General features: G+C 34.3%; 2 protein-coding genes and 1 non-coding gene across 3 annotated transcripts; all 3 read right to left on the bottom strand.

Annotated features, from left to right (window-relative positions):
- Positions 1–5,734: 5,734 nt before the first annotated feature.
- LOC139863764 (uncharacterized) lies at positions 5,735–6,529 on the bottom strand. The gene has a single exon (XM_071852370.1). It carries the CDS (start codon positions 6,527–6,529, stop codon positions 5,735–5,737), a length of 795 nt encoding a protein of 264 aa, XP_071708471.1.
- A 9,185-nt stretch (positions 6,530–15,714) lies between these two features.
- Positions 15,715–15,788, bottom strand: TRNAT-AGU (transfer RNA threonine (anticodon AGU)). Its single transcript has one exon. It is a non-coding gene; the product is annotated as a tRNA-Thr (tRNA).
- A 2,146-nt stretch (positions 15,789–17,934) lies between these two features.
- On the bottom strand, positions 17,935–18,765 carry LOC139861328 (uncharacterized). Its single transcript, XM_071849703.1, has 2 exons — positions 18,469–18,765; positions 17,935–18,380 (listed from the first exon to the last, which is right to left on the bottom strand). The coding sequence occupies exons 1-2, from the start codon at positions 18,638–18,640 to the stop codon at positions 18,007–18,009; spliced, it is 546 nt and encodes a 181-aa protein (XP_071705804.1). The 5' UTR covers positions 18,641–18,765; the 3' UTR covers positions 17,935–18,006.
- Between the last annotated feature and the right edge of the window lie 6,533 nt (positions 18,766–25,298).

The following is a 25,298-nucleotide window of genomic DNA, read 5'->3' on the forward strand; positions in this document are numbered from 1 at the left end:
AACACAAAATTAATCATGAATTCAAAGCATACAATGATAATCTAACAAAACCCATTACTAATTAGAACACAAAACCCCAATTAAACAAACCCCACACTAATTCATCATGTAAATCAAAGATTAAGCAAGCAAATACACATAATTAGATGAAATTAGCAAGATAGAAACCAAATTCGAACCTTAGTGGGAGCCATTTTTGCAAGATGACGAAGTAATTAGACAAGAAATTTAAGTCTAAGAATTTAGGGTTTTTAGATCTAGGTGTTTGTAGGTGAAGAAAAGATAAAGAGAGTGAAATAGAAATAGTTGTTTGGGTGTAAAAAGGCTGTAAACCCGTCTCCCCTTTGTGTGGTTGTAAATCTTGGTTTTTTTATATTAAAAAGCAACAGCCCCTACCCGACAGTCAAATGGAGCGGCGCTCCAGGTGTCGCGCGGCGCTCAAGATATGGCGCGGCGCTCAAAAAGCTTGCGCGGCGCTCCAGTACGCTAAAAAATCATGTCGAGGGCTTTTAAACATCTGGTACATCAGGTACGTACCATCTGAGCGGCACTCAATGGTTGGAGCGGCGCTCCAAGTGCTGATAATCCATAATTTCACAATTTTAAGCCATTTTAACCCATTTACTCAACCTAAAAACCAACAAACAACCCAAATAAAAAGCCGAGCACGATCATATTGCACATATCATCAAACAAGCACAAAAACATACAAACTCTACAACAATGTGAAGTTTATTACCGAGGCATTCACAAGACTCGTTACCAAACTCAAGTGACGTTAGGATCGGGTTCAACGTGAACACCGTCATCAATCTCCAACGGACCATCAAAATATTTCTTCACTCGATGTCCGTTAACCTTAAAGGTAGTACCACTCGTATTTTTCAACTCAATCGCACCGTATGGGTACACTTTAACAACCTCAAATGGTCCCGTCCACCGGGACTTAAGTTTTCCCAGTAAAAGCTTCAATCTAGAGTTGAACAAAAGCACTCGATCGCCCTCATTAAACTCTCTCAGACCCTTTAATATTATATCATGCCATTGCTTGGTCTTCTCTTTATAAATTAATGAATTTTCATACGCATCAAGGCGTAATTCACCAAGCTCATTCAATTGCCCCGCCCTTAGGTGTCCGGCTTCCTTCAAATCCAAATTGCACTTTTTAAGTGCCCACATCGCTTTTTGCTCAATCTCCAACGGGAGATGGCACGCTTTTCCATAAACCAACCGATAAGGAGTGGTACCAATTGGCGTTTTGTAGGCGGTTCAAAACGTCCACAAAGCTTCATCGAGCTTATTTGCCCACTCCTTCGGATTCGACCCCACAGTTTTCTCAAGAATTCCTTTAAGAGCTCGATTGGTATTCTCAACTTGTCCGCTCGTTTGGGGATGGTACGAAGTAGAAACTTTATGGAGAACTCCATATCGCTTCAACACCTTCTCCATTTGGGCGTTACAAAAATGAGTACCCCTATCGCTAATCAAAACTTTAGGAGTTCCAAATCGAGAGAATAAACGCTGAAGGAAAGAAATCACAACTCGTGTATCGTTTGTAGCCAAAGCTTGCGCTTCGGCCCATTTAGACACGTAGTCAATGGCAACGAGTATGTAACTATAATTCTGAGATTTCAGAAATGGCCCCATAAAGTCAATCCCCCATACGTAAAATACTTCGCAAACTTGGATGCTTTGTTGAGGCATCTCGTTCCGTTTGGTGACTTTACCGGCCCTTTGACAAGAATCGCACGATTTGCAAATCCGGTGGGCATCCTTGAAAATTGTCGGCCAAAAGAAATCGGCATCATAGACTTTACGCCCCGGCAGCGGCACCAAAAAATTGATGTGTGAAATCTAGTATATAATTTATCTTGGAAAATGCCGGTTTAAAGATTACTACACACTAATGGGCAGTGTACCCGATCGTGCAATAGTATAAAGTTGGTAATTCCGAAATCGTTCCAAGGACAGTTTAAACGTGAGAATTAAGATTGTAACTAATAAAAATAAACTAAGTTAATCTATGAAAATTGAGAGTACGAGATAGTTTGTTTTGTGGCTATTTAACGATTAGCCAAATCAAAGATTGATTTAATAGTAAAAGACAATATTTTTGTGTTTTAAAGTTTATAGGAAAGTAAATGCAGACTCTACGAAAAATAAGGCTATTTGAATTCAATAGACAAAGAAATGCTCACCTGGATCTCCTATTCGCAGTGTCGGATGATTTGTTATTAAGCTCTAGTTCAATTTGTCAATACATGCAACTACAGAGTCGGTTTACCCAGAGTTCTCTTTTAGCAAACACGTCAAACTTGGATTTATTGGCTTAGGGTTCCCTTTCACCAAAGACCTCTTTCATTTGTGACTTAGTAATTAACTAATTATAAGATTAAGATTCAATTGGTTACGCATTCTCTCCACACAATTCACCCCTATTTTGTTTAATCTTTGTTACCCAGTTTACCCCCTTGGTCCAGTAAGCACTCAATTGGTTAAGACAAATCAATTAAAAACTAGTGTACTAAATTGAAACAGGGTTCCCTTTGTTCAAACAAGATCACTAATCAATCTAGTAACAATAATCAACACCCACAAGAATGGTTCTTAATCAAAACTCATAATTATCATGCATTAATCAAATCAAACTTTAAAGTATCATCCAAACACATGCGAATATTCAATCTAGACAAAAATTTAAGTGCTTAGCCAACCATAGCTAAAACCAAAATCACAAATAAACAATTAAGATTATTCATAATGATGATATGAATTAAACCTAATGAAAATTGTGTTCTTGAATGATGAACGGATCGAGACGCGTTTCTGGAATGATTGATGTGTTAGAATGATCTTGGGGTTCCCCAAAAACCACCCTTTTTCGTCAAAAAGCTGCTGGAATTCGTCTGGATGCAATAATGAATAATTAGGGTAAACATTCGGGCTTTAAATAGGTAAAATCTGACCCCGGCTGAAGGTGGAGCGGCGCTCCACATATGGAGCGGCGCTCCACATATGGAGCGGCGCTCCATATGCTGTATTCCTGATTTCTGGCCTTTTGAAAGCTCTCAACTTGATTTTCCAGCCTACTGGAGCGGCGCTCCACCTTTCTGAGCGGCGCTCCAGGCCTCTTTTGCTGATTCCGAGCTAAAAACTCACTGATATTCATCCAAACTTGAATCGAACCAACCTCTTTCACTCGTTTCCATAGAAAATTATTAAAACCATCAAATATCTTCAAAATTCATCTCCTTGGTCTTAGAAATTGAACTTTCACAACACTTATCGAAATAACACCAAATCGTATCCAAAAGGACCAAAATGTGCCCGGTATTGCTAAGGAAAACGCGTATGAAATATGCGATATCAAGGTTAATAACTCGGTCAATGACTTCATAGTATAAATTCCAGAGTTACGCGGTTTCCAAACCCAAGCGTCTTCATTTCTTCCTGAGCATTTAGCTATCGATAGCCGATTTTTGAGCTGTTAGAGATCGGACATTAAACGCCATCTTGGAAGAGTCGACCATTGCCATAAGAACTGAACACGTCCCTCTGAACTGGTCCACTGCAGCCTGTCCGAAACTAGTGCCATATTGTTTGATTCGAGCCTGAATAACCTTGGAAAAGCTTGCTTTAAAACGGTATCACCAATCCATTTGTCATGCCAAAACAAAGTTTCAGTCCCTGAACCAATAGACTTAACAAACTCATTAGTAATATCACACCCTAACTTGGTTAGGGTGTGTTTGACATTGATAATATTGGACCATGTAGTGCCGGAAAATCTTTTGAGGTTTGTAGGATTAGGAGAGATACATTCTAGTCCACCGTTATACCCATATATACTTTTTATGACCTTTACCCAAAATGCCTCCTTGTTTGAAAGGAATTTCCACCACCATTTAGTTAAGATGGCTAAATTTTTATTTTTTAGAGAACTAATGTTAAGCCCATCCGAATCATAAGGTAACATAATTTGGTTCCAATTAACCCACGCCATCTTTTTTTGTTCAAAAGAACCAACCCAAAAAAAAGTCCCGCCTAATTCCTTCAATGTCTTTTAAAACACCCGTCGGGGCATTAAAAAGTGAGAAATAATAAAGAGGTAGACTAGAGAGGACCGACTTGATTAAAGTAAGTCTACCTCTGAAGGATATAGATTTGCATTTCCATTCCGCGAGCCGATTTTTAAATTTATCAAACACGGGTGCCCAATTTTTATAGAGTTTGAGGTTGGCCCCGATGGGTAGTCCGAGGTAATTGAAAGGGAAGGACCCCTCAAGACAACCAAACCAAGATGCTAGATTATTTAGTTCACTCTTAGAAGTATTAATCCCATAAACACAACTTTTATTTAGATTTATTTTAAGACCGGAAAGATCCTCAAAACATTTTAGAATTTTAAGAGTGTTTCTAACATCGCGTTTATTCCAATTGCCAAAAATTATTGTGTCGTCCGCGTATTGAAGATGCGAAACCGTCACATTATCATTACCCACTTTGACCCCACTAATTATTCTTTCGTTTATAGACTTATTAAGTAAGTAATTTAACCCTTCAGTTGCAATAATAAATAAAAAAGGTGAAAGGGGGTCACCTTGTCGTACACCCCGTTTTGGAAAAAATTGTTCGGTTGGTGACCCATTTATTAAGACCGAGATGGAGGTTGAGGTTAGACACGCATTTACCCACTTTATCCATTTCTCCTTGAAACCCATGTAGTTCATGATTTTTATTAAAAAATCACAATCAACACAATCGAAGGCCTTCTCAAAATCAACTTTGAAAATAAAACTTTTTTGTTTTTTCCTTTTTAAGTCGTCGACCGTTTCTAAAGCCACCTAAATCCCATCAAGAATATTTCTATTACTTATAAAGGCACTTTGATCATTGCCAATTAGACTCGGGATTACCTTCCTAATTCTATTGGCCATGATTTTTGAAAGAATTTTGTAATAACTATTTATAAGACTAATTGGGCGAAAATTGGAAAAATTTAAAGGATCTTTTACCTTCGGGATGAGCATGATAAAGGAGGAGTTGAAATCATTAGAGATCGATCCTGAGTTCCAGAACCAAGTGATTGCCTTCATGAGGTCGACTTTGATAATATCCCAGAAGTTGAGGTAAAATAATAGATTGAACCCGTCGGGTCCCGGAGCTTAATTTTTACCGCAACTCTTAATCGCCTCGAGAGTTTCATTTTCAGAAAATTCTTCTTCAAGTTTATCTGCAAGAACTTTTTCGATTCTGGGTCCCTCCCAATTTTCTAATAGGAGACCGACTTTTTTATTGCATGAAAACAAGTTTGCAAAGTGCTTGTGAGCTTCGGTTTTAATCACCGTGGGATCCATGGTCCAGGCTCCATTGACATTGACTCCATGGATATTATTCTTGTGTTGTCGCTTGCGAATACATGAGTGAAAAAACTTACTATATTCATCGCCCTCTAATATCCATTTGTACCTTGCTTTTTGTTTTAACATTTCGGTTTGAGTTTTTTCTTTTTGAAAGAGCTTTTCACGATCCTTGTTCCAAGCTTGTAAATCGTTATCACTTAAGTTAGAAGCTTCGAACTTTAACTCCCAATCGACAACCTTCTTTGTGAGTTCATCAATTTCATCTTTTAATTTACCTTGTGAAGTGGAGTACCATTTTTTGAGTTCCATCTTAACATTTTTCAATTTTCTCTAAAGATACAATCAGGTCTCCATTAGTTGACTTCCACACTCTAAGCCTTTTCAACAATACACCGTGCATCTTTATGTTTTATCCATTCATCGAAGACTTTGATCGGTTTCAGCCCAAAATCGGTATTACCTTCTTGTAGCATTATCAGACAATGATCTGTGTATTTTTTATCGAGTACAACCGCGTTCAAATTAGGCCATTGATGTAGAACATTATCGGAAATGAGAAATCTGTCCATTTTACTGAATTTGAGACCATTATCACTAATCCGAGTATATAACCGACCGCCAAGTGGAATATCAAGAAGATTACAATCTTTTATGAATTCATTAAACCATTTGGCCCTTTTTTCATTAAAGATGGTATTTTTCCTTTCGGAAGCAAACCTTACTTCGTTGAAATCCCCAAAAATCATCCATAAGGCTTGCTCGTAATTCATAACCTCTTTAAGATCTTTCCACATTTGCTTTTTACCTTCATTGTTTTGTGGACCGTATACGTTTATTAGGATTAACTCATCACCTACACTTTTCCAATTACCTTTTATCGCAATAAAGGTTTCACGCTCAACAATATGATTAGTAACAAAAATATTAGGATCCCAAACCATAAGGAGCCCGCCCGAATTCCCTGTAGATTTTTTGCAACAGTACTTATAATCCGAGTTACCCCAAAAAATTTCGATCCAAAATTCTGGAAAGTTTTGACATTTAGTTTCTTGTAGCGCTATAAAGTTTGGTTTTTCACGATTACATAAACGTTTGAACCAGTTTAATTTCAATTTGTCTTTATCATCAAGCCCTAATCCTCTAATGTTTAACGAGATTATCTTCATTTAAAATATATCAATTAAAGATGACTCGAGAGGTAACTCGATTAGAGGCAGGATCCTTGTCTCTTGGAGAGACCTAGAATCGAGCCTATTTCATCATATTGCATTGAGTTTTCAGAAATTGAGATATTACCTTTGGATCTGCTGCTACTTGTTCTTGATTTTGATCTACGATTTTTTGAAAGTCTTTTTTCGGTTGCAATCTTGCCTGAGATTTCAGATTAAGGATTCTAGAGGAAGCATTCCATCTTCTTACACTTTCCCATAGACACTCAGTAGGTTGAGAAGAGAGTGTAGATTCATAGATTTTTTTTTTTTTGGCTTGGTCGATTGAACTGCAGGTTTATCGAGATGATCAAGGGGTTGTGTGTTTGGTACGCCAGAAACATCATCATTTGCAATCGATGAAAACTTTAAAGGCTTACAGGAATTGATGTCAGTTTCCTTAACTGGGCTTGGTTCGCATAGATTAAAGCAATCGTTTGCCAGGCCCAAGGTGTCCATATCTACATTTGGGATTGAAATATAGCCCAAGTTGTTTTTATTGCTGGGCTTATGTTAGGTGGCTTGATTATTTGGGCTTGGGGTTTCAACATCAATGGGTTCAACATGAAAATTGGGTAATATTGTGGTTGGGCTAAAGACGTTAGGGTTGGATTGAGCATTAGTGGCCGGGATAGGGTTAGTGGAATGGGAAGCGTCTGCTTTTGTTACCTCATCATTATCGGCATTTATTTCATTCGCTTTCTCATTAGTTCCAATGTACACGCTCTCACCTACTGAAGCTGAATTACCTTCTAACGGTTCTGAATGATTTAATTCTTTACGCTCCTTTACGAGGTCATCATTACTGTTATGGAACGAATCTGACGTGGCATACAATCTAGATCCTGAGCTTCTGGTGGTCTTTGGAATTTGTGCAACTGGCGGAGTATTGATATCACCTTCATCTTCTTCATCATCATCAAATAATTGTTTATCATCCTGTTGATTATCACTGAGTTCCTCATTTTCTTAATCCGCTTCCATGTCGATTTCAACAATGTCTTTGATGTCCTCTGTTACCTTGACATAGAAAATTCCATTTCGAGATTTAATTTGGACCGTAGTGTTTAAGAGCTCGTGACCCCATGACTTGATTAGGACCTTGGCAACAACGAGACTTTGGTTACCGTCAAAATCACAGTTGTGATAGTCGTAAATTACACCGTACCAGGACGCTATTTTCTTGAAATTTTCTCTTGACAAACATCTTATTGGCATCCCTTTTATAGTTAACCAGGTTAATCTTGATGTCTGAGAAAATTTATCATCCCACTTTTTTACGTTTTTTAACCATTGATTGACTACATGATCTTCAGTGTTGATGATGTTGTCAACTGTATCCGGGTTATCGAACATTAAACATATATCCTGTAGCGACCCGACAAAATCGTCTTTGACGGCGCCGTTAACTTAGGTCCCGTTACGTGGTCATAGTCCCTAAATGAGACGCGTTTGACCAAAATTATGTCGCATTCATTTGAAAAGTGTATGACTTGCAAAGTTTTAAGTACCAAACGGTTCGACAACGAGTTTAAGTTTACAAAAGTTATAAAGTATAAATGAAATAACTTGCAACATAATATAAGTTGAAAATCACGAATGCTATCAATAGCGTATGCATATAAACATTAAGTTTGAATCTAAATGTGCTATCACTAGCGTATGCATGTATGCTTGACCCCAAGCAAGTAATCAGAGTGTATGCATGTATGCTTGACCCCAAGCAAGTATAAGTGTATGCGGAAGCATGTATCAAGTAGCCAAGTATAAACCTGAGAAACATATAGAAAACTGTCAACGAAAAACGTTGGTGAAATCATAGTTGTATTTGTAAAAGTATGTCTTTGAACCACAAGATTTTGTATAGTTGATTATCCAAATCGTTTACATTCCGAAAATGTCATTTGTATCATGAGCACCCAATTATCAAGGCTTAACTGAATGTTTCCTCTGAATGTTGAATCTATAGTGTTAGAACATACACTATACCCAATAAAATTATATTTCATTCACTAACGGTAGCGAACTGAAATGTCCCGTTCTTATTGATTAAAAACGTTCCATATTAATTGATTTCGTTGCGAGGTTTTGACCATAATTAACTTTGCTTCCTTGGCGGAAACACCATTGACCATAAATAACTTTGGTCGGTTGGTTGAGGATTTTCTTCTACTTAACCGTTTTATTATTTCCCCCACTGGTTCTATTTCTTCTTCCGGTTCCGATTCTTCTTCCGGTTCCGATTCTTCTTCCGGTTCCGACTCTTCTTCCGGTTCCTCTTCGGGAACTTGTGAATCGGTCCACGAATCATTCCAATTTACATTTGACTCTTCATTATTATTAGGTGAGTCAATGGGACTTGTTCTAGAGGTAGACATCTATCACATAATATCAAACGCGTTAAGAAATTAATATATCACATAATATTCACATGTTAAAAATATATAGTTTTCAACAAAATTTGTTAAGCAATCATTTTTCAAGTAAACACGGTCGAAGTCCAGACTCACTAATGCATCCTAACAAACTCGATAAGACACACTAATGTAAAATTCTGGTTCTCTAAGACCAACGCTCGGATACCAACTGAAATGTCCCGTTCTTATTGATTAAAAATATTCCATATTAATTGATTTAGTTGCGAGGTTTTGACCTCTATATGAGACGTTTTTCAAAGACTGCATTCATTTTAAAATAAACCATAACCTTTATTTCATCAATAAAGGTTTAAAAAGCTTTACGTATATTATCAAATAATGATAATCTAAAATATCCTGTTTACACACGACTATTACATAATGGTTTACAATACAAATATGTTACAACGAAATAAGTTTCTTGAATGCAGTTTTTACACAATATCATACAGGCATGGACTCCAAATCTTGTCCTTATTTAAGTATGCGACAGCGGAAGCTCTTAATAATCACCTGAGAATAAACATGCTTAAAACGTCAACAAAAAATATTGGTGAGTTATAGGTTTAACCTATATATATCAAATCGTAACAATAGACCACAAGATTTCATATTTCAATATACATCCCATACATAGAGATAAAAATCATTCATATGGTGAACACCTGGTAACCGACATTAACAAGATGCATATATAAGAATATCCCCATCATTCCGGGACACCCTTCGGATATGATATAAATTTCGAAGTACTAAAGCATCCGGTACTTTGGATGGGGTTTTTTAGGCCCAATAGATCTATCTTTAGGATTCGCGTCAATTAGGGTGTCTGTTCCCTAATTCTTAGATTACCAGATTTAATAAAAAGGGGCATATTCGATTTCGATAATTTAACCATAGAATGTAGTTTCACGTACTTGTGTCTATTTTGTAAATCATTTATAAAACCTGCATGTATTCTCATCCCAAAAATATTAGATTTTAAAAGTGGGACTATAACTCACTTTCACAGATTTTTACTTCGTCGGGAAGTAAGACTTGGCCACTGGTCGATTCACGAACCTATAACAAATATGTACATATATATCAAAGTATGTTCAAAATATATTTACAACACTTTTAATACATTTTGATGTTTTAAGTTCATTAAGTCAGCTGTCCTCGTTAGTAACCTACAACTAGTTGTCCAAAGTTAGATGTACAGAAAAAAAATTGATATATATTATCTTGAATCAATCCACGACCCAGTGTATACACGTCTCAGGCTAGATCACAACTCAAAGTATATATATCTTTGGAATCAACCTCAACCCTGTATAGCTAACTCCCACATTACTGCATATAGAGTGTCTATGGTTGTTCCAAATAATATATACACATGGGTCGATATGATATGTCAAAATATTTGCATACGTATCTATGGTATCCCAAGATTACATAATATATTATAATACATGTATAATACAATATAAGTTAGCTAGGATATGATTAATATAGATTTGTTACCAATTTTCACGTAGCTACAACAAGAAAAATTATCCAATCTTGTTTTACCCATAACTTCTTCGTTTTAAATCCGTTTTGAGTGAATCAAATTGCTATGGTTTCATATTGAACTCTATTTTATGAATCTAAACAGAAAAAGTATAGGTTTATAGTCAGAAATATAAGTTACAAGTCATTTTTGTAAGAGGTAGTCTTTTCAGTCGAAAGAACGACGTCTTGATGACCATTTTGAAAAACATACTTCCACTTTGAGTTTAACCATGATTTTTGGATATAGTTTCATGTTCATAAGAAAAATCATTTTCCCATAAGAACAACTTTTAAATCAAAGTTTATCTTAGTTTTTAATTAACTAACCCAAAACAGCCCGCGGTGTTATTACGACGACGTAAATCCGGTTTTACGGTGTTTTTCGTGTTTCCAGGTTTTAAATCATTAAGTTAGCATATTATATAGATATAGAACATGTGTTTAGTTGATTTTAAAAGTCAAGTTTTAAGGATTAACTTTTGTTTGCGAACAAGTTTAGAATTAACTAAACTATGTTCTAGTAATTACAAGTTTAAACCTTCGAATAAGATAGCTTTATATGTATGAATCGAATGATGTTATGAACATCATTACTACCTCAAGTTTTCTGGATAAAGCTACTGGAAATGAGAAAAATGGATCTAGCTTCAAAGGATCCTTGGATGGCTTGAAAGTTCTTGAAGCAGAATCATGACACGAAAACAGTTCAAGTAAGATTTTCACTCGAAATAAGATTGTTATAGTTATAGAAATTGAATCAAAGTTTGAATATGAGTATTACCTTGTATTAGAAAGATATCTTACTGTAAATAAGAAAGATTTCTTGAGGTTGGATGATCACTCTACAAGATTGGAAGTAAGCTAGCAAACTTGGAAGTATTCTTGATTTTATGAAACTAGAACTTGTAGAATTTATGAAGAACACTTAGAACTTGAAGATAGAACTTGAGAGAGATCAATTAGATGAAGAAAATTGAAGAATGAAAGTGTTTGTAGGTGTTTTTAGTCGTTGGTATATGGATTAGATATAAAGGATATGTAATTTTGTTTTCATGTAAATAAGTCATGAATGATTACTCATATTTTTGTAATTTTATGAGATATTTCATGCTAGTTTCCAAATGATGGTTCCCACATGTGTTATGTGACTCACATGGGCTGCTAAGAGCTGATCGTTGGAGTGTATATACCAATAGTACATACATCTAAAAGCTGTGTATTGTACGAGTACGAATACGGGTGCATACGAGTAGAATTGTTGATGAAACTGAACGAGGATGTAATTGTAAGCATTTTTGTTAAGTAGAAGTATTTTGATAAGTGTCTTGAAGTCTTTCAAAAGTGTATGAATACATATTAAAACACTACATGTATATACATTTTAACTGAGTCGTTAAGTCATCGTTAGTCGTTACATGTAAGTGTTGTTTTGAAACCTTTAGGTTAACGATCTTGTTAAATATTGTTAACCCAATGTTTATAATATCAAATTAGATTTTAAATTATTATATTATCATGATATTATGATGTAAGAATATCTCTTAATATGATATATATACATTAAATGTCGTTACAACGATAATCGTTACATATATGTCTCGTTTCAAAATCATTAAGTTAGTAGTCTTATTTTTACATATGTAGTTCATTATTAATATACTTAATGATATGTTTACTTATCATAATATCATGTTAACTATAAATATAACCATATATATGTCATCATATAGTTTTTACAAGTTTTAACGTTCGTGAATCACCGGTCAACTTGGGTGGTCAATTGTCTATATGAAACCTATTTCAATTAATCAAGTCTTAACAAGTTTGATTGCTTAACATGTTGGAAACACTTAATCATGTAAAATAACAATTTCATTTAATATATATATATAAACATGGAAAAGTTCGGGTCACTACACGAACCGTCTGAATGAGGGTTCGTCAAACCCGTATGGCCACACAATATAATTACTCGCTTACACCCTCCAAGTGTAACTAATGATAATTGGATTGAGGACTTTTGTTCTAACTCGTCTGTATCTTTGTATTCGTATTTGTGTTCAAAGTATCAAAGTATGAAAAGTATATATATATACATATGAAATGTATATAAGTATGTAATGTATATGTTTCTCAGCCCACGATTTAAAAGTATAAAAGTTGTTGAAAAAGGTGAGACTATGATCTCACCTCGAGTGCACGAGTATAAATGTACTACACAAAGTAAACGTGTGCATGAAAGTTGCTTAGCCTTGACCTAAACAAGTATGTTGTATCAATTAACCGGTTACGATACAAGGTCGGGCGAAATGTGTTCAATTAGTCCTATGGCTCGTTACGACTCGATTATGTAGCATGTGAATCACGTTGTCAAGTTTCATGCAAGATATAAGTGTAAACGAAAGGTTATAACGATTAAACAAAGTATTGGTTAAGTTTGAATAAAAGTCAACTTTGGTCAAAGTCAACGTGTTCGGGTCGGGTCTCGGACAATTTTTCTAAGCTTAGAAGTCATATATAAGCATGTTAGCCAAGTTTCATGTTAATCGGAGTTGCGTAGCATAGTTAGAATTAAACAAAAATTGGTAATTTTGGGCAGCCCACTTTCCACGCTTTAAGCCGCGCCGTGGCTAGAGGAGCCGCGCCGCGGCTTAACACACAAAAAAAATGCTGGTCTGTTTCATGTATACCAAACTTCAAACAAACATAACTTATGAACCGTAAACATTCAAAACACGTATCTTATATCGTTGGAAAGGTAATTTAACATGGAATACAACTAAACACATTTCATTAAACAAAAACATCATTTACAAAAACCGAAATCTCGCCGAAAGATCATTATTTAACGTTTCAAGCTCAAAAATGCAAATGGTGATTCGGGAAACCAATTTACACATACGATATGCCTTTTCGAAGGTAATTAAACATACATTGCAACTAAACACTTACTAACAACATTAACAAGCATTTAATACATCAAAAGTTTATTTTAAAAGCTATCAAACCCTAACCAAGAATCACAAAATCAATAATCATGTTAGTGAAGTTTTCCAAGTCAACCTACACATTAAATTGAAGCTAATGATGCTAGTAACACTTTTAATACATGAACTTTAACATTTAAACAACATTTAATCAACCAAAATCAAAGATTAAACACACCCATTTCAAGTGTTCATGCTAGTTACTCAAAACAAACAAATCGAGCAAACTAATCAAATATTCATGTTAGACTCGAGCCATAGACACTAACTAACACCATTTCAAGTCAAAAATACGAATTAGAGAAATCCAGAGTTTTAGAAATGTTACCCAAACGAGATGAAATTGGTATCAAATTGTAGAGGATGAAGAGAGGATTCCAAATATGTAATTTGTTTTGATGTAAACTTCCTTGAAATGATTTAGATGATGAATGAATGATTTGGGTGGTTGAGTTCAAAAATGAAAGTAGAGAAAGAGAGAAAGAGATGAGGAGGTGAAAATGGAATGAGTGGTGGAAAGAGTGGGTTGACTAGTTGACCTAGTCAACTAGTTTGCCCACTTGGCAACTTCGGTCCCTCAAGTTTGTAAGCGGGTGCGTGAATGAACCGAGCGAATATTTTAAAACGCTAGAGTAAACGAGAGATGTTAAAATCAAATAACGGAAATACTTCGATCGCTAGTTAGCGAAAGATGCGAATTTAGATAACGAAAGATATTATCTAAAAAAAGGGTGTTAAAATAAATTTAACGGAAAAATGCGGGATGTTACATATCCAATCCACCTAGATATTTGATATTGAATTTAGTGAGTCCTTCTGCCGAGCACAAGGTTGAAAATTGTTCAATTAAGTCGGCATCAATGATTTCTCCAATAATGGCATTTTTTAGCACCTCTTTGTTTTCTTCAAGTTCGTCCATATCAATGACTCTAGGTTTAGTAGCATCTGATGTTTTTTCAGTGGTATCATTCTTCCCAACATCTTTGTAAGCTCGATCGCCATTGACAGCTTCTGGGACTTTAGGGTTTGAGTTGCCATTAGGGGTGGAATTAATGGGGGGGTTAACTTTAATCCAATGCGAGTTGGATTTTTTCTTGCTATTGTGATGGTTGTTTTGACTATAGGTTTGGTTAGTGGCTGTGGGTTAGGGTGTGGGATTCGCTTTAGGTTTCCTATCGTAGGCTCTATATGCACGTAACCAATTCCCGTTCACATATATGGTGTTGAGTCTATGGAGTAAGAATTCCACATCTTGAATGCCATCGAATCTGACAAATCCAAACGATTTTCCGTTTCTTAGCTTTCTATGGGTAGGGATATAGACATCCTTAACTTCACCATACCTTTTGAAGAAAGTACGAAGATCCATGTTATTCCAGTTGCTTGGATGGTTAAAAAACATAACAGAGATACTAGGGTTAGCGTGGGTGTCTTTTTGGAGAGGTATGTTATTGGGATAGGTGGCGAAGGGTTGATTGTTGTGACTTTCATCGCTTCCATACCTTCTGATTAAATCTTTGATATAATCTCGCTTGCTTGGGGTTTGATTCGATTTTTTCTCAGCACTGTTCCATTCCCCATTGTTTTGTTGATTTCTGAATTTTGGTTTAAAAGTGGGAATCCGGCGAGCTTGTGCCGGACCGGTTGGAGTGAAAGGAGAACTTGGGAAGGGAAACATTTGAAAGATTTAGTATGAAAAAAAATTTAAAAAGAAGAAAATCAGTAGAGATTTGGTGGTTTAATCTCAGTAGAGATTTGGTGGTTTAATCGCCGGAGTTTTAGCGAGAGAGAAACATTTTCTGCAAATCCCAATAGATTATTCTAGTATGTTTTTATTGGTACTTTTTATTGGTCGCACTTCTTTCATCTTCGTTACTACAATGACGTATCTGCAAACAAAAGCGGCAGCAGCCATTTTGGATAAAATTCGATCTAGTAACCCTTTCTGGCCCTCCAATGGCACAACCTTGTTCACTTGACCACACACCATTACCGTTGTCAAAAGGAACAACATTCTGAAACGTTGAAGTAATCAAACGGCTTTTACAAAATTAGCAGCAATCTAACTTTGCTTGGCCTGTCTGCGTATTAACATGTCTAGTGGTCATGGTGGGGTAAGTTGGATTGCTGCTAATAACAATAAAAAATGGGGACGCAGAACAACAAAGTTGGATTGCTGATAATAAATAACTATAAAAACATTTGCTCTCGTTGAGAGTCGAACTCAAGACCTCCCGCTTACTAAACGGGTGCTCTAACCAACTGAGCTACGAGAGCTACATGTTATATTTATTTCTTAACCTATTTATATTACAAAATCACAGATGATAACTTTATTTTGGCCATAAATATTTTTTTTATTGGATATAAGTTTTACTCCGAGTTAACTTACCCAACCATGACCACCTATGATCCATGATTCACCCTGTCAATAAGTGATATATGAGTAAACAATGTGTTTGGTGTGCCTTTAAAGCAGCATCCGTGCAGACCCTGCTATTGCTTGTATCGGTTCATTTCTAATTTCAAATAACTATAAATAAATAGTTACATTAACAAGTGAATCAAGGTTACACAACCTAACCAAACATGCAAGTACGTAATTATGTATTCGGTGTTGCGTATGTTACTTGTGTACGTACAAGTAGTTACATCCTTTATCTAGTTTCAGTATTTGATTAGATCATCATGATCATTGTAATTCACTGTCACAAGTGTTGAAGATAAGGATTAAATATTAACTGTAGTAAATAGTAAGATAGATATATTTTCCAGGTGGTCCAAAGCTTTTAATCTAAAGCTTCGTAGAGATGGTCCTTGTTGTAATGGTGGTATTCGACAATTGTACGTGTACCGAGAGACAAATTATGTGGATAGAAGAGATCAAGGACGACAAGTAAACAGAAGATATTCCCATTGCATTTATCATACTTGATTGACTTTTGGAAATCATTTCGGTAATCCGGCCTATAAGGAAGAAGTTTACTGTTTACAATCGTAATTAAAACATTAAACATCTAATGGAAATGTAGTTTGATGTGGTAACATATTTAACTAGAAAACTCTACACATAAATCAAAACCCATTAGCCTAGCGATATCGAGGTACCTCTCTAATCTTGAAGTCATGGGTTCAAGTTCTAAGCTGGACATTATATAAATATTCGTGTAAAAATAGTGATGAGTGTGCGCTTGTCTAATTGAATTTTATGGTTACATTAGACATATAGATTCGATTAATGCTTTGATTTAACTTTTAATCTTGTTTCAAAATTCAAGTCATATTTGAGAACTATTGCTTTAAAAATTGAAGAGTAATGAGTGTGGGATGCCAAATGGGCCTTGATTGGCTGACATCAGTTATTACTGAACAATTAATAAACAGGGCCAAGATAAGATCCTTTATTGGGTTGGACCACTTAACTGTCATATTGGCCCAACGTCATTCAAACTCAAGTATACCTACCTAATGCATACAAATTTGTAACATGAATTAATGATTTCTATTCTTCAAATTAAATGCAACCATCCATCCATATAATTATCATATAAATTTAAGTTTCAGCTATTCGATGGTTACAAAATTTTGCATTTGAATCCGTGTTTTGACATCCCTCACCTATCATTAAAAGCATCCAAGAAAGTCCTTCATGTTGTATTTTTTAAATCTTAACCATTACATAAATAATACATATATATTTAAGATGGTGGGTATATTTCAATAAGCTTTTACTTCAAAATTTAATTAAGTTTAAATTGTGACAAGATGTATATCAAACACACCCATGTATAAGCTTCAGTACTTGATGTAAATACAACGCGATAAGATAAACATAACAGTAAGACACACAAAACAGTGGGTAGAAACAAGAGGGTAGACTATCAAGATCAAACGAACTTTGTATCCAATCGCTCATCATTTCATATATTACTAAAAAGTAAAGATGCATTTCAATCATAAAACCACGATGCATGCGAGAAGAAAACTTACATGTAAAGTGCTCTAAGACCAGTAGTATCGGTCCGTGAATGTGATCGCCAAAAGGTATCGCCATTCATTGGCACCGACACTAGCTAGTGTGCTAGCCACCACCATTAGTCTACCGTGCTGTATATGCGAATGTGAGGCATTTTTGAAGATGGAGGTTGTTGCTTTTTTCTTTGTGTAACATGTATTAAGAGTAGTACATTGTATTAGTTTATTTAAGTGGGGTTCAGTTAATAGTGAATGGGTATGTAGTAATCTTAATTCCACCACATAGTATAATAATAGTCTAATTTTCTAAGTTGGAACTAGCAACTCAACCAACAAGTAGCAAGCATCTTTGATCTCAAATATACCCATAACAAAATTATCATTATCATATATATATATATATATATATATATATATATATATATATATACACTATCAATAGTACTACTATAAAAACGCATGTCAGTTCATCCGAATACACTGATAACATCTTTAAATTTGCCCATGGAATGTAACTAACTTAACTCTGATCACCATGATTATTAGTAGTTTCATGGGGAGACTTTGGTTTGTCAATTGCATTTTTCTTAGACATCCTTCTATGTTTCACTTTAGCACAAGAAACTTTCTCAGATCCCTCAGAGGCATTTCGTCGAACACCTTCCGACTGTTGAGTTTCATGAAATTTGTTACGATCACAATCGATATCAGCAATGGCATTATCAGGCAACTCCGGGCCAATAATCAGTCTGCGATTGGAAGCAGCTTCTTTAAGTTTCTTTCTTCGAAGTCTTTTTCTCTGAGCTCTTGTGAGCTTTTGAATCCCTAATTCATCATCATCTTCTTCTTCACTAGACACCGATACTCCTTTTTCTTCATCCAATACATCTGTATCTGTACGTACAACCGAATTAAGGAATATATAAATAGTAAAGACGGATTAGCTGCAATGTACAATTTGTATATAAAATATAGAACTTACTAATTTGATGATGATCTGAATTGACGATTTCGAGCGCTAAATCGAGGGTTTGTTGATCAAATTCGTTTTGATGAGGTGGTGAAGGTGAAGGTGAAGGTGAAGGTGAAGGTGGGGGATAGAGCATGTTAATGAGTGAATTGTGAAGCTTTTGCTGCTTTTCTTTTCTCTTCATTCTTCTTCTACAAATTATTATTGCCGAACTACTTCAGGGATTCTAATTCTTATAAACAATCCGTTATTTTATTTATATTTATAATTTATTTATTTATATATTTATAGTTATTTAATTTAAGTTAATTTAATTAGTACGGTCAGACCTTGTTGTACCTATGCTATGCCATCGTTATTGTCCAAGTGTTGTGAGCGTTAGAGGGGTAAACCACAAAAATAAAAAAATTCCAATCAATCAAATAAGTTGTTTTTTATTTAAATACATTAAATTACTTTACTCGGCCACTAATCACATATAACCGCATCCTACAACATTTACCACAAAGACTTATTTCCACGACACTACAGTGTCAACGTAATTCGTCATGTAAATAAATATAGGGGATGAGTGAATAGTTACTTAAGAAATTTCTAAACTTTTTCCGAATAGTTTATTTTGAAAGTTTAACTTAGAGCTTCTTGAACTGAAAAGGGGCATATTCGGTTTAATAATTCAACCATAGAATGTAGTTTTAAGTACTTGTGTCTATTTTGTCAAACATTTATAAATCAGCGCGTGTATTCTCAGTCCCAAAAATATATAATGCAAAAGCATTTGAAAAGGGAGCAAATGAAACTCACTTACTGTATTTTGTAGTAAAAATACATATGACGACATTGAACAATGCAGTGTTGGCCTCGGATTCACGAACCTATATCATTTGTATATTTATTAATACACATAATCGTAATCGAACACACACACACACACACACACACACACACATATATATATATATATATATATATATATATATATATATATATATATATATATATATATATATATATATATATATATATATTATTAGTGATAAAATCTTTGTATTAATAACTTATATATATTTTATTATTTAATTAAATGTATTCATTTTAAATAAAAATATTAATGTAGTTAAGTTAAATATACTTTTATGTGATTATCATTTGTTTGTTGAAATTAGTAATTATAATTATACTAAGATAATATTCGTAATGATAAAAATAATGATAATGATAATACTCATATTAATACTAAGGAAAATAATATTTAAAACTTCTATTAATGGTAATACTAATGATAGTTTTATTATTAAGTCTTATAATAATGATAATAACAGTAGTTTCAAATGAAAAATTTAATAGTAATGATAATACTTATAATAGTGATAGTATACATTATTAATCTTGTAATAATAATGATTTTGATATTGATACTAATACTAACCTAAATGATAATTCTAATAATAATACTTGTAATAATATTAGTAGTAAAAATAATAATAATCTTAATATGAATACTAATAATGATAATAATTATAGTTATGATAATAATAGTAATATTCATTTTAATGATAATAATATGTAATTACATTATTATAGTAATGCTAATAATTAACTTAACCATAATAACAATAATAATTATGATTGTGACTATAGTTATAATAATAATAACATTTGATAGTGAATACTTTTATTAGTAATAATAATAATATTAATAGTTATAGTACTTATACTAATATTGACGATAATGATAATACTTTTAAGGTGATCAATGATAATGATACTTCTAATATATTAGGGGTAATAATAATTATCATAATAATAATAATAACGATAACTAATAATAATTCTAATCATAATAATACTTAGATCAATACTAATAATAACATTAACAATACTTACTAATGTTACTTAATTAACAAAAGTGATAATAATATAAATCATAGTATTTATGTTACCATAATAATAATAACAATAATTGGTAATAATAATAATAATAATAATAATAATAATAATAATAATAATAATAATAATAATAATAATAATAATAATAATAATAATAATAATAATAATAATAATAATAACTACTAATAATAATAGGAATGAAATTAAGAGTGTATACCCCTCTTGAAGCCTTTTCTAAAAAGAATTCCTCCATACGAGACTCGAACCCATGACCACTCGCTCACCCAAACACCCCTTAAACCATCGTGCTATGACTGTTTTTCAATTTTAATACCGAAACATAATATTATAACCCATATCCATACTCTAGTCCAATTTACTTTGGCCCAACAGAATGAAGTAACGCAGCCCAACAGGATGGAGACATGCAGAGGCCCAATCATACCAAGTTTATTCAGTCCAATTAGAAAATGGGTAGCCCAATTTACAAACCGATTTCTTTGTAATATTAGTGATTATAGGATTCTTGAGTTGTAAAGGATAACAGCTGGATGTTAGGTATTTTTGTGGGGTTCGGTTCTAATCAGGAACATTAAAGGATCAATCAACAACATTCATCAATCATCACAATATTCTTTTCGTTACCTTTTTATCATTTATATACTAATTAAAACATCCTAACCAATTCGTAATCTCTGTTGTCTACTCGCTGCACCGAAGACACGAACACGATTGCAGTTGTAGCAGGAGAAGAAAAGTAAGAAAGGAACGAAAAAGAATAGAAAAAAAAATTGTAGCGACCCGACCAAATCATGTTTGACGGCGCCGACTACTTAGGTCCCGTTACGTGGTCATAAGTCTTTATCATGACGTTTGACCAAAATATGTCGCATTTATTTCATAAGTAAAAGGATGTTTCAAGTTTACAAATGTAGTTCAAAAGACTAGTTACATTACAATGTTTAACGTACGAATGAAACCTATGCGACACAATTTAAAGTAGCCAAAAGGCGCTCCAACTATGCATGTATACTCGACATCCAAGCAAGTATCAAAAGTAATGAGCGGAAGCATGTATCACACAAATGTTCAAGGACCTGAGAAAAACATAGAAATCTGTCAACGAAAAACGTTGGTGAAATCATAGGTTTGAGTAAGTAAGTACAAGTGAACCACAAGATTTGCAACAATGAGATAATAGTAATACATTCCAAAAGTTTGTTTCACGAGCACCCAATTATCAATGCTTAACATTCCTTCCATTGAACCCCATCACTTAGTGCTAGAACATACACTGTTTCTCGAAAATATATTTCATTCGTAAACGGTAGCGAACCGTTTGAATGAGGGTTTGTCAAACCCATATGGATCCATACAACATAAGTTCTCGCTTACACCCGGCAAGTGTAACTAATGATAATCGAATTGAGGATTTTGTTCTAAACTCGTATGTAGAATGTTTGTTTTCCTGTACTTGTGTTCACTTAGTAAAAGAAATGTTTATGTTTTCTCATCCCAAATGTAAGTTCAAAAAGAGTAAAAGTGGGACTATGATCTCACCTTGAGTGCACGTATGAAAAGTACTTCACAAAGTAACATGTGCGAAGGATAGTGCTAGTCTTGACCTAAACAAATAGGTCGTATCAATAACGGTAAACACGATAGGTCAAAGATGTTCAATTAGTCCTACGGCTCGTTACGACTCGATTATGTAGCATGTGAAATCAAAATTGTCAAGTTTCATGCAAGATACAAGTATATAAACAAGTTAGGAAGGTTGCATAATCATTTGGTTAAGTTTGACAAAAAGTCAAACTTTGGTCGGTCAAAGTCAACGAAAAAGTCAACGGGGTCGGGTCGAGTCCCGAACTATTTTCCTGAGCTTAGAAATCATATATGAGCATGTTGGCCAAGTTTCATGTTGATCGGGGGTGCGTAGCATAGCAAACATTATTCAAAAATCGACAAAATTGGACAGACCACTTTGGCGCGCCGCGCGGGTATATGGCGCGCCGCGCCATTACCTGTACAGAGAAATCTGGCAGTTTTTAAGTTTTATGCACGAACCTAACTTCAAACAATCACCATTTATGACCCGCAAACAATCAAGACAAGTATCTTATACCGTTGGGAAGGTAATTTGACGAGGAAAACAACTAAACTCATTTCATCAATCAATCTACCTATTACAACAACCAAAACCGCATCTAATGCTTAACATTAACCGCATACAAGTTCATAAATGCAATTCAATGATTCAGGCAACCAATTTACATGAATGATATGCCGTTTCGAAGGTAATCAAGCATACAATCCAACTAAACACTTACCAATAATAATCCATGGCATTTAATGCATCAAAAGTCCATTTCAAGTTCATCAAACCCTAACCCAAATTCACCAAAATCATAAATCAAGTTCATGAACTTTTCTAAAGCAACCTACACATCAAATTGAAGCTTGTGATACTAGGAACACAATTAGAACATGAACTTTTAACATCTAACAACATATGATCATCCAAAACTCAAGAACAACACACCAAAATTCAAGTTCATGCTAGTTACTTCAAAACAACAAGATCGAGCATACAATTCATATATTCATGTTAGACTTGAGCCATAGACACTAATTAACACTTTTATAAGTTAAAAACATCAAGAACACAAAATCTAGTGATTTTAGAAAGTTACCCAAATGTAATGAAATCGGTATGGAATCGAAGAGGAAGATGCAAGGATCACGAATTTGTAATTTGTTTTGTTGCTAACTTCCTAATCCAAATTTAAATGATGAATTCTTGTTGGTGTTCTTGAGAGAAAATGGAAGTATGAAAAAGAAAGAAAGGGAGAAATGAGAGGAGGAGGTTGAAGGTTTGACTAGTTGACCTAGTCAAATCTTTGGCCTCTTTGCAAGTTTAGTCCCTCTAGTTCGGGTGCGGGTGCGTGAATTAACCAAACGAATTATTTGAATTTTCACGAGAGTACGGGAGACGTTATAATCCAATAACGAAATTATTAAGAATGTTAGCTAATGGAGGATACGAATCTAGTTACGAAGGATATTATTAAAATAAAAAGACGGGCGTTAAAATAATTTAACGGAAAAATGCGAGATGTTACATTATCCACACCTTAAAAGAAATTTCGTCCCGAAATTTAGTTGGAAGTAATAGTCGATGTCTCTTACTCGAGACCTTATGTTGTCAATGCTATGAATAAGTGAAAATACGTCCTTGGGCATTCTCATGAACTTTGACATTCGGGATTTCACGTTGTATTAAGGCATGATTTTACGATCCACAATTTCAACCGGTTTTCCCACGAAGGGGAGTTTGTCATCCATAGTAGGTTTATCTAGAAGGATAGCACATTCCTGTTCCGCAAAACACGTCTCTAAGTTTGTTACATGAAACGTAAGGTAAACAGAAACTTTAATTGAGTCAGGAGATCTAAACGGTAGGAGGCAGTTCCAATACGCCCCAAGATTTTCAAAAGGATCAATATTACTGATATAACTTTCCTCGATTTCTTGAAACGGATTACACCTTTCCAAGGTGTGGTCTTTTTTTTTTTTTTTTTTTTTTTTTTTCAATGTTACGCGGTTACTGACTTTGAACTTGAGAGATTTTCATCTAACCTCGGTATAACTCCTCTGATGATTACGGGTCGTCTTGAGCCCTGCTCGGGCTTGAATTATCTCAATGGTTATTTCTTAAATGATTTCGAATCTGATGATTTGCTTGTCACCTACTTCGGTCCAACGAAATAGGAGAACAACACTTGTGGTGATGTAAGGTTTCGAAAGGTGCGGCGTTAATACACGAGTGGTAACTACTGTGTGAGAGGAGACAACTAAAGGCAACAATACAAGTTTGTAACATGTCTTTCCAAGATTTGAATCGTACGTTTGTTTGGTCTGCTGGTTTGTGGATGATACGTGGTACTCATGTTTGGACGGGTCCCAGAGGTTCCTTGTAAGGCATCCCGAATTTAGAAGTGAGACGAGTATCCCGATCTGAAATTTTAATGGAGATGGCACGCCGTGCCGAACTAGAATTTGTTTTTTTTTTTTTTTTAAACACGTTTGAACAGGTTTCGTCTCTCAAGAGGTCCGCGCCGCGGAAGATCTATTGGTTTTCGAAAATGTTATTTAGGACTATTCATCCTCGTGGCGAATACTAATATAATGTGAAGAGTTTCTTTCTCCATTGAGAAATTTTATAAAAAGTTTTCTTATACGGAAGTGCGAGCGAGGAGTTAAATGAGAACTGATAGTGTTCCAAATGAACATATATTTAGTAGCAATATCGTTCCAATATGTAAAGTTTTTAAATGTAATTTCCTTATTTTTAGTTGTAATAGTTAAATAAATAAGTGCGAAGACGAAAGACGCAAATCGCTCGAAAATGAAGATTTAAAGACAAAAACGAAGATTTGAAAGACCAAAACGTCCAAAAAGCTCAAATGTACAAGATACAATTCAAAAGGTTCAATTTATTGATGAAGAACGTCTAAAAATGACAAGAGTACAAGTTACAAAACGCAAAGTACACGATATAAAATTGTACGAAAGGACGTTCGAAAATCCGGAACCAGGACATGAACCAACTCTCAACGCTCGACGCAACGGTGTAAAAATTACGAGTCAACTATGCACAAGAATAAAATATAATATTTAAATAATTCATAATAAGAATAATATTAAATAATAAAAAGTTGTTAATTGAGCATAGTTCAGGGGTCGTAAATGAAAATTCAATTTCTAATTTCGCCTATAAAAGGCTATGTAACGATCAATTGAAATATACATTTTTCTATCCTAAATCTATATATCGATCCATCTATCTATTATCAATATCTATATTCTATATCTCTATCATAATGTTAACTTAATAAGATATAACAATAATCTTAATTTTAATTTTAAATTATGATAATAATAAGATTTAT

The sequence above is a fragment of the Rutidosis leptorrhynchoides genome, chromosome 8 (genome assembly GCF_046630445.1).
Source record: "Rutidosis leptorrhynchoides isolate AG116_Rl617_1_P2 chromosome 8, CSIRO_AGI_Rlap_v1, whole genome shotgun sequence".
Lineage (NCBI taxonomy): Eukaryota > Viridiplantae > Streptophyta > Magnoliopsida > Asterales > Asteraceae > Rutidosis > Rutidosis leptorrhynchoides.

Excerpts from the sequence above, each read along its gene's own strand:
- LOC139863764 (XM_071852370.1), bottom strand. The coding sequence starts at position 6,529 with ATGAAGATAATCTCGTTAAACATTAGAGGATTAGGGCTTGATGATAAA.
- LOC139861328 (XM_071849703.1), bottom strand. The coding sequence starts at position 18,640 with ATGAAGAGAAAAGAAAAGCAGCAAAAGCTTCACAATTCACTCATTAAC. Across the intron at positions 18,381-18,468 it reads TTCAGATCATCATCAAATTA|ATACAGATGTATTGGATGAA; the intron begins GTAAGTTCTATA and ends TTGTACGTACAG.